The sequence below is a fragment of the Hyperolius riggenbachi genome, chromosome 9, assembly GCF_040937935.1.
Source record: "Hyperolius riggenbachi isolate aHypRig1 chromosome 9, aHypRig1.pri, whole genome shotgun sequence".
NCBI lineage: Eukaryota > Metazoa > Chordata > Amphibia > Anura > Hyperoliidae > Hyperolius > Hyperolius riggenbachi.
In genome coordinates, this window is record NC_090654.1 from 85906262 (window position 1) to 85922313 (window position 16052).

At 44.3% G+C, this 16052-nt stretch overlaps 1 protein-coding gene across 6 annotated transcripts in view; it reads left to right on the forward strand.

The window, feature by feature from the left end:
- Positions 1-16052, forward strand: part of FBLN2 (fibulin 2) — a 220999-nt gene that overhangs the window by 179598 nt on the left and 25349 nt on the right. For all 6 annotated transcript variants that reach the window (XM_068253138.1, XM_068253141.1, XM_068253142.1 and 3 more), the window contains 2 exons: positions 11665-11794; positions 15310-15502. In XM_068253138.1, the coding sequence (XP_068109239.1) occupies positions 11665-11794; positions 15310-15502 (323 nt within the window). The remainder of the gene's footprint in view (positions 1-11664; positions 11795-15309; positions 15503-16052) is intronic.

Below are 16052 nucleotides of genomic sequence, written 5' to 3' on the forward strand. Positions count from 1 at the left end.
GAGCAGAGTCCTCCAGCAGCACATAGTATATCAGGAGAGGAGGGTTAGATAGAGGAAGGAGCAGAGTCCTCCAGCAAAACAGAGTATATCAGAAGAGGGGGGGTTAGATAGTGGAAGAAGCAGAGTCCTCCAGCAGCACAGAGTATATCAGGAGAGGGGGGTTAGATAGTGGAAGGAGCAGAGTCCTCCAGCAGCACAGAGTATATCCGGAGAGGAGGGTTAGATAGCGGAAGGAGCAGAGTCCTCCAGCAGGACGTTAGAGGAAGGTGTGGAGTCCAGAAGCAGCAGAGAATAATTACAGTCACAGAACTGAAGGATGACTATTAAATGCACCTTAATATGATTCATATTCCATATGCTCAGCTTCAGCTTCCCAAAATAAAGAACAAAGACAGTCGCCTTGTTCCAATTTCCCATCATTCTTAGAGAGGAAATAAGAACTAAGCGTTCCCTTTATTGTGTGGACCACCAGCACCCAAATATCTTGTCCAAATATATTAGCGCTTAGAGATTTCTCCACAGACCCAACTGTACAAACAGAACAAGATCTGCCAGAAGTCAAGGCGGAAAGTCGAGGAAAACACAGAGGTTGCCTCACAGCCCCACTGTATAGAAACAGGAAACAGGTGACCTGAGATGTTATATTTAAGGGGGATTCAGTCGAAAAAAATCTTATTTTGTTTGAGATAGAATAGGGGAGGAACCTATGTAAGGCAGGGAACACACTTGCAGGGCTGTTTTCTCCTGCAATTCCCGTGTCTCCTTCCGCCTTTGTGATCGCATTTTCCGCAAACGTTTTGCCACAATCATTCCACGGCAAACATGCATGTCATGGGGGGAAAAGTGGAAAGCTGTACAATTTTTTAAAACATGCAGAAATTTACGAAAGCAAAACGCGAACAGTCACGACCAGCATTTCCTGAGCAAGGCTATGGAAACAGACGTGTTTTGCACACAATCGCAGCTAGTGTGTTCCCTGCCTTAAAGGAAATCTAAAGCAATATTAACAAAAATCAGTAAAACTTACCTGGGGCTTCTTGCAGCCCCTGGAGTCATCCTGTGCCTACGCCGTTCGGAGACCCTCAGGTCAGTAGCAGTGACCCTCGCAAAGCTGGCCGGCCAGGTGCCTCCTCGCCAGCAGCATTCTGCACATGCGCAGTATGTGAAAATCGCTACTGCACATGTGCAAAGTTCTCCCAGCAATGGGAGCGCGATCAGGGTGTGCACGGCTCGGGGCCACACATGTGCAGTAGCCTCCGCCAGGGTTGGCATTGCTCACTGGAGAATCATGGAAGGACTGTGTGGCCACAGGATAAATCCAGGGGGCTGCAAAAAGCCACAGGTAAGTTAAAAGGACTCCAGCACCTCTCATGGGCATGCCTTTAAGCCAGGCGACTTCCAACAAAGTCGTGCTATGACCCCTCTGGGGGAGCCTCTTGCAATGGCCATGCGTGTCACTTCCTCTTCCTGCTTCATTCAGTAATGCAGGGGTGACCCGGAAGTTATAACATAGCCAAGATGGCAGCCGCGATTTCTAAATTGAAATCGAACGAAAACTATTTGGTGTAGAACGGCATCAAATGAAAGAGGAGAGCACAAGCTACAGAATGGTATGCATCTTTAAGTACTTTGCAGTACTGGTTGGAGTCTTAAAGGCATGCCCATGAGAGGTGCTCAGAGTCCCTTTAAACTGATTTTTTTTAGTAACCCTTTAAGCTTTTTCTGTCCCTGTTGGAGATATTTTTTCTAATGACACAACAGAAAGAAAGAGAGTAGGGTGTCAAAATCTAAAACAAAGGATGTGGATCCCTTTGCTTTTCATCTTCGTAGGTTCCCTTTAAGGAGCAGAGAAAAGATGTGGCATCAGACCGTTGGAAACCCGTAGATTGCCTTAGGAAGAGAGCTTTCTTGTAACAGCAGAAAATTACACGGTTTATCGTACATGATTTTATTGTTGTTGTTCATACATGTGCATACTAAAGTGGATGCTGGAGGTGCCCAAAGGGTGTTTTAGCTGGTGCTAATTTTTTTAGGGCACCTCCAACATCCAAATTTACTGTTGTAGCCACTAATCATGGCTTTACATAGGCGTCTATGGCGGCACTAAAACGTCCCCAGCAACAGATAGCCACGATGGACGCAGTGCAGGATTACCAACCAGGCAACCAGATTAATTGATTGGGGCTGCAGGAGATCCAGAGGGCCCATAAAAATGTATCTTTCTCAGTCTGCAGAAATTCTTTACTACAGAGCATTGCTCTACTGCAAGCATGTTCTGCTTGGGGCCCTGTGTGGCTTTAATCGGACGGACATAATTGTAGCCGAAATCCAGGCCATAGGGGCTGGTTAGTGTTAGGCATAGGTAGTGAAAGGTTCCTGGTGTGAGAATTAGGGTACAGAGAGTTAGTAAGAATATCAGTATAATTACCAATATTCTACAATTGTGGATATATGGGGCCGAAATTTACATGTGCACTTATTATACTAAGAAGTTTTAAATCAGGATGATACAATTTATTGGCTAACTAAAAAGAATAAGAATAAGCAAGCTTTCGGCCTTGCAGCCTTCATCGGGCTTAAATCCTGTTTGCTTGCAGGCTGATGGTACAGACAGCTTTATACATGCAACACCAAAAGGGAAAACATAGATTTTTTTCAAGCATCAATACATGTCATTAAGATGCCTTAAGTGAAACAGAACATCTAAATAGGGTGGGAGGTTGTTAGCTGAGATAAGAATCCTTGTTTACACCATGCTCACAGACCTGGGAGTTGGACTGACACAGAGGTATCGTAAATTCTGAGTTCACAAGTTTAGCTATATAGGCTGAGAGTTTAAATATCATCAGCCTCATACCAATATAAAAAGTTTTTGTCCTTATTCAAGCCTTTGTCCACTGCTTTGAACCAATTTATACATTTTGTTTCTGCTATTAATCGATCATTTGACGTTTTGAAGCCACCCTTCAGGGCAGTGACACGAAGATCATACATGCTGTGTCTGTTGGAATGAAAGTGTGTAGCAACTGGGAGTTCAGATTTGGTATCGTTAATAGGGTGCCTGTGTCCATTAATACGTTTGCGCAGTTTGTCCAGTTTCTCCCACGTACATAACATTGGGGCATTTGGAACACATGATCAGATATACCAGATTGGTGGAATCACAGGAAAATGTGCCTTGTACTCTGTACTCCTGTTGTGAACCTGGTATCGTTAACCTGTCAGTGGAGTAAATGTGTCTGCAGGTCCCACACCTTTTTTGTCGGCAGGGTGATGTTCCGTTTGTTGAGGCCTATTCAAAGAACTCCTGACAATCATCTGTTTTAGATTGTGTGCTTGCCTATATGACAAGAGGACAGGTTTAGGGAATATCTTTCTCAGTCTGTGATCCTTGTGTAAAATGGGATGAAGTTCCTTAGCAATCCTCCTTAAGATTTCCAGGTGTGGGTTGTAGGTGACAACCAAAGGGACACGTTCCTCTTTCTGGTTTTGCTTATATTTCAGGAGTTCAGTCCTGGGGATGTTGCTGGCTTTCCTGATTTGGGCCTCAGCCATAGGAGGACTGTAACCTTGTTTAATGAAAGTGTTCTTAAGGTGATCCAGGTGCTTGTCTCTGTCCATCCTGTCAGAACAAATCCGGTTGTACCTTATAGCTTGGCTGTAAATTACAGAGTTCTTAATGTGCTTGGGATGAAAACTGTCATATCTTAGGTATGTGGGACAGTCTGTAGGTTTGCGATACACAGAGGATGGTAGGTTGTTACCCGTGATGTATATGATGGTGTCTAGAAAGTTAATCTCTGTGTGAGAGTATGTAAGTTTCAATTTGATTGTAGAATGGAAGGTATTGAAGTTCCTGTGGAACTGGAGAAGATCATCCTCACTTGCGGACCAGATGATTAAAATATCATCAATGAAGCGGAAGTAGGCCATGGGTTTTATGCAACATGCATTAAGGTATTCCTCTTCGATTTTGTCCATGAAGAAATTTGCATACTGTGGTGCAAATCGTAAACCCATTGCCACGCCCATCTGCTGTAAATAGAGGTCCTGTCCAAAAGTGAAATAATTATGAGTGAGAATGAATTTGATCAGTCCAGCAATAGGCTTTACAGGTATGCCTTGACCCTGAAGATATTTACGACAGGCCGCAATACCATCATCATGGGGGATGTTCGTGTACAGGGACTCCACGTCCATCGTGGCCAGTATGGTTCCCTCAGGTACTGATGGCTGTCAGTTTGTTCAGGAGGTGGGTGGTATCCTGTATGTAGCTGGGTCTTTAACAGGCAAGAGGTTTCAAGATGTTTTCCAGCCACCCTGAAATGTTTCCTGTAAGAGTTCTGCACCCTGAGATTATGGGCCTGCTTGGGTTTCCCTCTTTGTGGATCTTGGGAAGCATGTAAAAGCAGGCTGTTCTAGGCTCTTCAGGGATAAGTGTCCTTACATGTTGTCTGATGTTTGCATGCAATGGGCTTGATTCACAAAGCGGTGCTAACTCAGTTTAGACGTGATAAGTTTAGGTGTGATAAGTTTAGGCGTGATAAGTTTAGGTGTGATAAGTTTAGGCGTGATAACTATAGCACCAACTGGGTTAGCACTGCAGTGCACAGCTGATCAAAAGTTTTGCGCTAGCAAAGTCTAGTGCACTTCGCATAGAGTTTGATGGCGCTGCTTTGCGTGTGGGACTTTGCACGCGATCTAAACTTATCTAAACTTATCACGCCTAAACTTATCACGCCTAAACTTATCATGCCTAAACTGGCTTTTCACCAGCGTAATGCAATGGTTATCACGCCTAAAGTCTCTAAATGGGTTAGCACCGCTTTGTGAATCGAGCCCTATCTGTTAAACATCCTATTGAGTGCCATCCTGTAGCCTTTTGTGGGGTCACCCTGTAATTTGGCATGGTGAGTGGTGTTGGATAATTGTCTTTGTGCCTCCTGAATGTAGTCACTGGTGTTTATTAGGACTATGGCACCACCTTTATCCACTGGTTTAATAATAATGTCCTTATTCTCCTTAAGGGATCTGATGGCCTGTCGCTCCTGTGGTGTTACGTTCTGGGCCAGTGACTTTCTATTATTCAGGATCCTGTCAGAGATTCTGCGTCTGACTTTGTTGGTGTATTTATCCAGGGCCGGGGTTTTTCCTTCTTTGGGGGTCCATCTTTTTTTCTTCTTTTTAGATCTGGTGCGTTTTGGTCCATTATCCATTGTATCACAGGCACCCTTATCATGGTAGTGTTCCTTGAGTCGCAGCTTTCTGAAAAATTCCTCCATATCTCCACAGAGTGCAATCCTGTCTATGGGTCTCGCAGGGCAGAATGACAGGCCTTTGGAGAGTACTGACATTTCAGCTTCAGTAGCCTGATAAGAGGAAAGATTCATTACACCTGTGGGTTGCTCTTTTTCTGCTGCTTGTGCATCCAGGCATCCACTCTTAATTCTAAGTCTCTGAAGTTTTTTCTTTTTGTTGTTAATTAGGAATCTCTGTAGTTTCCTATAGAAGGTTTGTAGTTTTTCCCATGCTCCAGTGGGGTCATCATTCAGAGACAGTTCAGAGACAGTTTCAGGCTCTGTACCTCATCCTTTGTAATCCTCTTACGGTTATAGCAGACTCTTATAAGGTTATTCCGTATTCTTTCCGAGCTCCTCCTGCAGATTTCTTCTGCAAACCTGCTATTGTATGTATGCAGGGTGGGATTCTGTATCCTTAGTCCTTGAGGTATAAGTTTTTCCTTTTTGCATGTAGTCAAGAAAAAGATGTCGCTGTCCAGTTGTGCAAGTTTCTTCAGGTCTTTCTTCAGCTCCAGGAAAGTGCAGTACATTGCGGTATCTTCAAGCATAGTAGTATCAGTAGGGTATTGTACCGTGTTAGCCATCAGTAAAAGCAAGAAGTTTTAAATCAGGATTATACCATTTATTGGCTAACTAAAAAGAATAAGAATAAGCAATCTTTTACTAAGCATTCTAAGGAGTAGCTTTCAGCTGGCACTGGGCAGTACATAGGCTGTGTATGGTGGCAACATGCATTGCTGAGTTCTGACTGAAGTCCAGAGCCGGGACAAAGTCCTCCAGCACCCAAGGCTGAGACACCAAAGTGCGCCCCTCCACCCCAGCCGTTACACACTTATTGCTATTAGACTAAGAGGCACCCCAGGGCCCCCAACACCTTAATCTCTAGTTATATGGCTTGTAGTCACTTCCATGTATCTCCTTTTCTTATTTCTTTCTGCTTCAAACACAATTAGGAATGACAGCTGAATGAATTGTGCGCCCCCTCCTACACTGCGCCCTGAGGCTGGAGCCTCTCCAGCCTATGCCTCGGCCTGGCCCTGCTGAAGTCCACTAGCAGTTGGATAATTCTCCTGCTGTTGTTTTCAATATGTCATCATAATGTACAAATTACTTTCTTTGTAACTTATTTTATCTGATTGGCGTGGCTGTATCGCCAGGTACATACAATTATAATTTAAATTTGGAAGGGAAATGAACAGCAATCATAAAACATCTGCGGAGGGTTACTACTGTACAGGTTATCATGACAGCATGGATGCAAGTTGAGTGATTCAGGGAGGGGGCGATGTAACAATGCAGATTTGTAGGGTGCGGTGATGAATGAATTGTTCTAGGAACAGCGTATTCTTAAATCGCAGCTCAGACAGATTCAGTTTTCCTGTGTAACACTCAGCAATGTGCCAAAAATCTGGCTGACTGCAACAGGAGACTCCCACAGGCAGCGGCCAAGACTACGCACCATGCTGAAATATCGCTTGCCAAATCATCATCTGAGCGTGTGAACACATACAGGAATGTCTAATCCAACTCCGGATATACTGGATATAAATATAAATTTACCATTTGAAGTAGACCTGAACTCATGCACAGGACAGAAGGGAAACATAGAGAGAGTTTAGCCGGTCTAATTCCCTCTCATTTGTGACTAATCACAAGTCTAATTTTATCCCTCAGCTGCACCAGCTCAGGAATATCAGCAGCCTCAGCAGAGCAGCTCATTTGTAAACACAGTATGTTAACCCTGTGGGCTCGATTCACAAAGCCTCGCTAATGCATAGCATGGCCGTGCTATGCGCGCAGTGCACAATGTTACTTGCGCAAAGTTTTACAGGTGCAAAGTTTTACACGCGTGCGCTAACAAAGCTCTTTGGACGTTAATGCGTCACAATGCGCGCACTGTGCCACGTTAACATGTGAAGAGCTTTGTTAGCGTGCATGCAAACCTGTGCGCGCGTAAAACTTCGCGTGAGTAACATTGTGCGCTACACGCATAGCACGGCCATGCTATGCATTAGCGCAGCTTTGTGAATCGAGCCCTATGTCTGCTTCCATGAAACGCACGGTAGATTTATTGCAGGATTTGTACCAGCTGTAACAAAGAAATGTTTTTCTTTAATGGATATTATGCTGTTGCTTATCTTTTAGAGCAGAGCGGAAGTTCTGAGTTCAGGTCTGCTGTAAAAACAGAAGGTATTTGCAATTTTTCAGCTTTATACTGGGATGTTCTTATAGGAAATCTGTGATGAGAGAAAGAGACAGAGGTGATCTTTGCTGATCTAAGAAATACAGTAAAACTAACATATCGGGCACCAACGGGGATCGACTGATGCCAGAAGAGCAGTGGCAGTTTCAGCTTCAAATTTTTGGGGGGCACAAATCGGGCATTATGGCTGGCTGGTGGGGCCCATTTCGGTGCTCAAAACTGATGTTTGTATGGCGAGCTTTAGATATTTTTTGCCTAACTCAGGTGATAAAAATGAAGGCTAACTAGTTCAGCAATGATAGGAACCAAATATAAATATCACAAAGAGAACTCAGTGGCTTTTGAGCAGAGCAGATTGTCCAAATGATGGTGCTATTATTGAAGAAAAGTTAACTACAGCTGTACTTAGCTAGTTTTCTTGCCTGCTTCATAATTTTACCACAACCCACCACAGCCTAATGAAAGTCTATGTGGTAGTTCATGCTACCCATGGTGCAATACACTGCGCCAGAAGTGCACTATCTAAGAATCTAACACAAGCGCCTACCTATGTTGCCATGCGGCGACCTGCAGCGGACCACAAGTCATGTAAGTCTGTGGTGACTGAAACTGGCCTGAATCCTTACTTGCTAGCAGGCTGTTCCTGTGTAGACAAAGCACAGAGAAATTATTCCAGTCCCCAGCCTATGTCTTAGGACTCTACAAGTGAGGGGAGGGGGAAGAGGTAGGAGGGAGTGAAACACTGTGTGTGTGATTCCTTATCTTAGTAGCTAAGCATTCCTGCAGACTAGGATTACTATCCTGATTCAAAACTTCTGTCTGTAAAATACAATCCCTAGTTTATTGATTAATTTAAAAGTAAAACAGTAAGCATTAGCGTGTAAGCCTTCTTCAGACTCTATTCCTGTTGACTGGCAATGTTAGAACATCCAATCAGAAGGAGGTAGAGGGATTTTTTTTTCGCAAATATTAGTGTCATCCATATACATTAATTACAAGGGATCTTGCAAGGATTGTGAGGTCTTTATGGCAAATAGATAAGACCCTTGGTTTACTTAAAGTCTACATAGACTCAGGCTGACATGGAGAGTTTTCTATAGACCCTATCCTGTTCACTGTATGCTGCTGGAGCCTCAAAGTAGTTAACTGTATGTTACTGAACGGGGGGGGGGGGGGGGGCACTCAGAGGGGCACAGTGATTCCCAGAGGGGGCCAGTGCCCCAGCATGCCCCAGTGTAGCATGCAAAAAAGTAGATTTATGCATCCTGTAAGGCCAGGACTTTTGTTTCTGGTTGCTTGAGACTTGTCAACTGAGTTCTGGATAACGGGGGGGGGGGGGGGGGGGGTTACTGTAGTATGTACAGTATGTTCTCCCCATGTTTGTGTGGGTTTCTTCTAGGCACTCCAATTTCCTCCAGTACCCCAAAACTATACAGATAAGTTCATTAGTTCCCCTCAAAGTTATCCTAAAGGTGTGTACAGACGCACATTGACGCATAGTGACACATTCTGTTACTATGTAACGGGGACGACAGCAATACCTACAGTGGAGCAGCTTCCAGCGGGCGGAGTAAGGAGGGGAACAATTTGCTCGGCTGACATGGTCCGGTACTTCTCTTTCATCTACAGATTGGTTTGGATTTAGACACATTAGATTCTCAGCAGAGACAGGACTAGTTACATGGACAGGCCCCTGGGCAAAATTAGCCTCAAGGCCCCCTCTGACTCCCCTCCCAGAGCAGCATTAGGGGTCCCTGTGCTACTTGAAAATCCCCCTCCTCCACCGCCCACTTCCCCCACAGATGTGGTCACTGGGGCTGCTTCTCCATTAGTCCATGTGTTCCTGCAGGGGTGCCTCTTCTCAGTGACACGGAAGACAGGAGCGTACTAATGGAGCAGCACGTCAGCCGAAAAAAGTTTTCTGTAAAAGGACACCCGACCTGATATAGAAGATGCCATATTTATTTCCTTTTTTAAAATGCAAATTGTCTGGTTGGTACTCTGCCTCTTATACTTTCAGCCATAGACCCTGAACAAGCATGCAGATCAGGTGCTCTGACTGCAGTCTGACTGGATTAGCTGCATGCTTGTTTCAGGTGTGTGATCCAGATGCTACTGCAGTCAGAAAGAGGAAATAAATATGGCAGCCTCCATATCACTCTCAGTTCAGGTGCCCTTTAATTCTTGTATATAATGGTATTGCTCTTTATCCCTTTAGAAGAAAAAAGGAATGAGTAGTTTGAGCAGAGACCCCAGGGTGAGGCTAAGGTTAAACAATCTGAAAATTTGCATATTTGAAGTCTCATTTTAATAACTGAATGAAATTATTAATAGGGGATAGTTATTGGCTTGGCTGAGTCACTGGAGACCAAAGACAAGACTTGTTTTCATTACACAAGCCAAAGAGGCGGTGCATTATCTCATGTTTTCTTCCCAATGCTCGTAACACAAAACGAGGTGTGTTATGAAGAACAGACGGTAAAAAAAATAGACTTATAACAAATGAAAACAAAGTATGAATCCACAAAGCACAAGCTGAGCAGTTACCAAAGATTTACTGCTTCATAAAACCCGCTGAAAGGTGACAGCCAAAAAAACATGGCGGCCCTGTTCCTCTGCACTTTACAAGAGTCCGGGGAGCGGGAGAAGCTTTGATATGAGATCTCAGATTCAGGTTTTATGTCAAATAAAGGCCTAAATCCCGCCATTCTCATCTGTGCTGGCCATGTCGTAATCTTGTGGCTTGGCCCAGATACAGATGAAAGCAGGAGTGACACAGAGGTGAATGCGGCGCACTTACACGGTATTAAGCGCCTGTTTTTCTTGGACCTTTCTGAGAATGACACACGTGAAAGATCTGATTCAGAATATTTGTTCAGCAGTTGTGTGGACCTCCGCCCTGCAGCTATTCATAAATACTCCTGCAAGATGTTAGCAGGCCTTCTGAAGTGAATTCTATGTATTCTTATTTTTTAACTTCTTTTTAACTTTTTAGTTAAAGGAAACCTGAGACCAAAGAGGTCTCAGGTTTTATACTTACCTGGGGCTTCCTCGAGCCTCCCTTGAGACTGCCTGTCTCCCGCTAGACTGCCCGGTACTGTGGCTGAGTCACGCTTTGACAACATTGGTACATGTTCATATGATAAAGGTTACAGTCTAGAGGGTGGTAGGTTGGAGACACTAGGGAAGGAGAGACATGGCTTAGCAAATGAGCCTCCACTGCTACCTATAGCAAATTATAAGCTTGGCAGGTGTGTTTTGAGAGTATGTTTGAAGGTTTTCAGGCTCAGTGCATGACAGACTGGCAATGGGAGAGCATTCCAAAGGAGAGGTGATGCTCGTGAGAAGTCCTGGATGCAGGAGTGAGAAGAAGAGGTAATCACTGGGGAAAAGCAGCTTGTTGTGCTGTGTGAGGAGTCTGACAGTGAGTGAGGAGGGAGGAGGCAGGAGAGCAACAGTGTTTCATTTGACTTGCACAGCAGAAGGGCGGAGGTGGCACTGCTGTCCTGACTGAGGAGGAATGGAGTGGCTGAGTGTGAGGCAGAGGCGCTCGCACAGGCGCAGTAGAGGACGACCTGGAGAGGTCGTCCTCTGCAGCGGAGGGGACCGGGAACCAACGGCTGAGTGCGGAACTGCCAGGGGCTTGAGGAAGCACCGGGTAAATTCAAATGCAACAAAAAAAACTAATTAAGAGCCATAACTAGAGAGTGAGTAAAGAGCAAACGTTTCTCCTAATATGTCATTTAGTACCACCCAGGTAACATGAATTGAGATTAGCAAATCACAATTTCTAGCAGCAGCCGATTCCGTTAACCAGCACCTGTTCTATATGTTTAGTTGTTTCCGTACTTTCCACACAAGATAAGCATACAAACGCTGTCCTTGGTGGACCTTGAACCTGGGACACTGCAAGGCTAGAATGCTAAACCCCCTAGCTTTCATGCCACCACATCATCAGCTTTCTTCAATAACAGTTTATAATTACATCGTTCAGCAGGGAGCAAGGTAGAGTTGTTAGATCAAATGTATGTAATATGCACACGTATCTTTTAATTAACAAAAAGAAGTATGTGTTCACTTATACCCATAAATAAACGCTTTAACACCTGCAGTAAAATAATAATAATAAGCATAATAACAGTCTCCTCCCCTGTGCTGCAGGCTGGCAGAGAAGCAATGCTGCATATCGTACATCAAGGAGAACACCTGTATCGCTGGAATGATCGCGGCCAAAGAGGACGGGATCTGTTTACCATCAGAGAATGATCACTGTGAACGATCACACTTCAAGGCAAGATCTCTAATGCATTTTATTTTGCAACTGAATGAAGCAGATTTTTCAATGCAGTCTTTTGAATATAATATATTGAATATAAGTTATGGATAAAATTGCTTCTTTTTTAGCAATATTACATCATAAATGATTTACTCAATACTTGCCCATTGTAAAAAGTTACCAATTCCTGATTTTCATTCTTACACTTACCACAAATGACAACATCTTTACTGCTGGTAGGTGCATCACTGCAGAATGTTTGTTTACAGTGTGTTTCAAAGTCATCAAAACCGACACCTGGTCTTCCAGAATGTTCTGGGAGATGAATTCTGCATAAGTAAACAGCCTAGGCAAAACATCACTGGGAGGGTGTGGTTACATACCAATATATATATATATATATATATATATATATATATATATATATATATATATATATATATATATATATATATATATATATATATATATATAAGGGTTTCTGATGCTGAAACCAGGATGATCACCATAAATAATTAAATAATTTTCAGCATTCTACCGTATATCACTACAGTGCCTCTTTAAAAATGAAAATTTATTTTCTGTTCAAGTTTTCTTTAAGCTATTACGAGAAGATAATTACTACTGTTGTTGACTGGTTAATCTGTCAGCAGCTGACACAATAAGTTGGAAAGATACAGCAAGGCTTGGCAGGCAGACTTATTTCAAGAAGCTTAGTGGAAAATGTAATTTTTTCAGAGTCAGAAAAATGTTTTCCTGTTCATGAGCTAAGGAGAAAAGGACATTTTAAGACTTTGCAGACAGTAAGATTAGGTATACTGCGAGGTACAGACTAACCAGCAAGGTCATGAGGACCCAGAACTCATTGGAGTGTGTAAGGGACTACAATGGTCCTAAAAGCCCCTCTGGGAGACATCTCGAGCTCACTCCAACCTGAATTATCGCAAATTCTTTCTGTTTTAGGAAAGCAAATTTTTGTTTTAGGTATACTGCCAGAGGCGTAGCTATGGGGGAGCAAGAGGTGACATACAGTATGTCCCCGGAAGCAGCACAGTGAGGGTGCTCAGCACGACCGCTGCACCCCTACATGCATGAGAAGCAGCTTGCTGGCTGCCCAAAGTGTCCCTGCTTCTCTCCCTGCCTCTGCAGAGGAGTGCAGAAGCTTTAGCAGCAGAAAATTCTGGGCACATCTGGCTATCTAAAGGGGGCAAATCTGTCTATGTAAACCGTAGAAGAGGGGGCACATCTGGCTATCTAAAGGGGTGCACATCTGAATGGGGGAAGGGGGCACATATTGCTATCTAAAAAACATTTGATTCCACCCATGACCACGGCCACATTCTGATGTGTGACCACAACCATTTTGTCCACAGGAGGGTGCAAAACTGTCTTTGTCCCCTGGCTTGCGCTGAAAACCCTGGCTACGTCTCTGTATCCAGCATGAAACAGATCACAAACGTTCTGCAGCCCTGGCCAGCAGGGCAAGGTTAGGTTAGGATCGCACAATACCTGACAACCTTCAATTTTCCACCACAGACATGTCAACGGTTTTTATAGAATATGTTCACACTTGTCTGTTGTGTACGTTAACTGTTGTATCCATTGCAGTAGTGAAACCCAAAGTCCTGATGCTGCATGACTCTTCTGCATGGACCAATAACATGTTGGAGATAGTATGGTATCTATGACATGGCCGTTACAGAGGTCATCATGATCACATGATAGACAGACACAGTGGATCGCACATCTGCTGTGCCATCCAAAATGTGCCTGAACATAGCCTTATCCTCGGTCCACCCTAGAGCTGGATCTCCAATGGCCATCCAGATAAAACAGTGCAGCATCCGCTCTAGTGGTCCATTGTGATCTGTTTGGATTCTCGGGCAGATGTGTTTTCTTACGTAGGCTTCTATAGAAAATGCATGTGCTTGTCTGGAATTCGAACACGGTAAATCCAGCGCTGGACACTTGGGCGCAGCAGCGCAGGAGACTTGGGCGCAGCCGGCGCCACCATAGGCCGTAATAGGAACTACGGCTATCGCAGGCACAGGGAGTAACTTCAGCGCCGTCAGAAGACGGACCTGAAGTTGCTTTTAAAACAATAATTCGTCTTCCAGCAATTGCTGAAAGCCAAATTATTTCATTCCCCCACTCTCCATGTCGGCCTGGAGGGCGAATAGTAATTAACACGGCCCGGACTTGTGCGGCAGCAGGATCAGCCATATACTGGCTGTGTCCTGCGCCCAAATCTTTCTCTCTCGTACGCCTGGAATTATCATGCAGGTCGAGTCTTTGTGTTTCATGGACCGCATCAGGTCAGTTGCATAATTCATTTAATGTGCGGACAGATTGAAGAGTACCCCCAGTGTATTTTTACTTGCCCCCACTGCCATGTACCTGCATCTTCCCCCACCGGAATAAAGGGATTTTACAAAAGAAGCGGTGCCTCCTTCCTTGTTTTCTACCTCATTGGATCCTAAGCTGTCTTCTGGACGTGCACGCTCTTGGTTCCCATCTCCGGTGCGTCTGCCCTGCTGCATTTGGTGCCAGGTACTGTGCCTCCTTTTCCACTTCGTATTTTTACTTACAATTCAATGTAATTATTGTTATCGTTAAAGTACCTAAGCATAGCTTCACCGAAGCCTTGGGCTCTGTGACCCCCCACCTGTGTTGGCATGACCACCCTACCTGTGTTGCCATGGCACTCCTCCCAGCTGTGCAGCCACCTATCAGGTGGTTTTGCAGACGGGGCAGGGTTTAACACTAATGCCCATTTCCCGCCAAACAGATTCACCCATTTAATTGCCAAAGCTACATTCGGATACTATAAGAAAAACATTAGTTGCAATTAAAAAAAAAAAAAAAAAACCTGGAGGTACTCTTTAATAACATGGTATCCCTTGACATGTCCGTTTTACAATGTGTAAAACAGAAAAAAAGTGTCCAGTTTTTTTTTAAGTGTGAACCTGCACTACTAGATGGCAGATCAAGTGAAAAGTTCAGGTTTAAGTGTGCCATCTAGTGGTTCTATTTAAAACTACAATTTTTTTTGTTTCTTGCCATTCCATTCCATTGACAAGAGCTGCAAAATACCTATGCCTACTGACATTATGCAGCTTTTAAGAGCCGGTTTTAACTTGATTAAGAAATGTCTTTCAACCAAACTGACTATGTAACTATGAAACAGCAATAATTAATTAATGTGAATTATAAATCAATGCAATTACCAGTGACGTAACTAAAGAGGGCCCCAGTGCGACTTTTACATGGGGCCGGCGGAGATTGTCTGGAGATTGCCTACATGGGCTTGCCGGTTGCTTAAGCAACTGACCGAAAAGAAAAGCATAAATCCCTTTCATCGCTTTCTCATTTTCCACCGCACCCATCCCCCATAGGAAACAATGTGGAGAGAGAGGCAAGCAGCTCATCTGACCTGTGATTGGGGATAGATTGTCACCCAATGTGATCACAAAAGACCATTTCGGGTGACATTGATCCCAGGCCTGTAACCTGTTGTCTGTTTATTCCAGTTGTGCTGCGACTGCTGCTCTCTGGGGCTGAAACTCCGGAAAGAGGGACACACATGTGACTCCAATCTGAATCTAGGCTACCCCTGCAACCACATGATGATCTTGTGCTGTAATGGGGAGGAGCAACTGATCCCACCTGACATCAAGATCCCACCAAAACCAGAGCCAGAGCCTACACCAAAACCAGACAGAGGTAGGTTTCCAGCACCTACCTGCACTTACCATGGAGGCTCCTGACTACAGGCGCAACGTGATAGAGGTGTCTATTGAATAAAGGAACATGGAAATGTGGGTTCCCAGTAATCCTGATAGTAACATATTGGTATGTAATACTAATATTTTACTTTTAACAAGTAAAATAATATTGGTACTAAACACTGATATTTTACTATGGCTAAACCTAAGCCTACTCTCACACAGAACCCCCCCCCCCCCCCGACGCCCAACCTTAAACCCCTATTCCTAATCCCTGCCCCCCGCATAAGCTTCCTACCTTACCCTAACCACTCCCCCTACCCCTGCACAAACACCCTAACTGATGCCTGACCCTAACCAGCCCCAACCCCTGCACAAACTTTCTACCTGACGCCTAACCCTAAACCCCGCGCCATACCTCAACTCCCCCTACCACCAATTGTCCCCAACCCCGCCGCAGGAAAAAAAAAATTCTCAGGAGCCGCCGTAGGAGCCTATTGAAATATTGCCATTGAGCCAAATCTATAGGCGCTAGCAGGTGCCCAAAT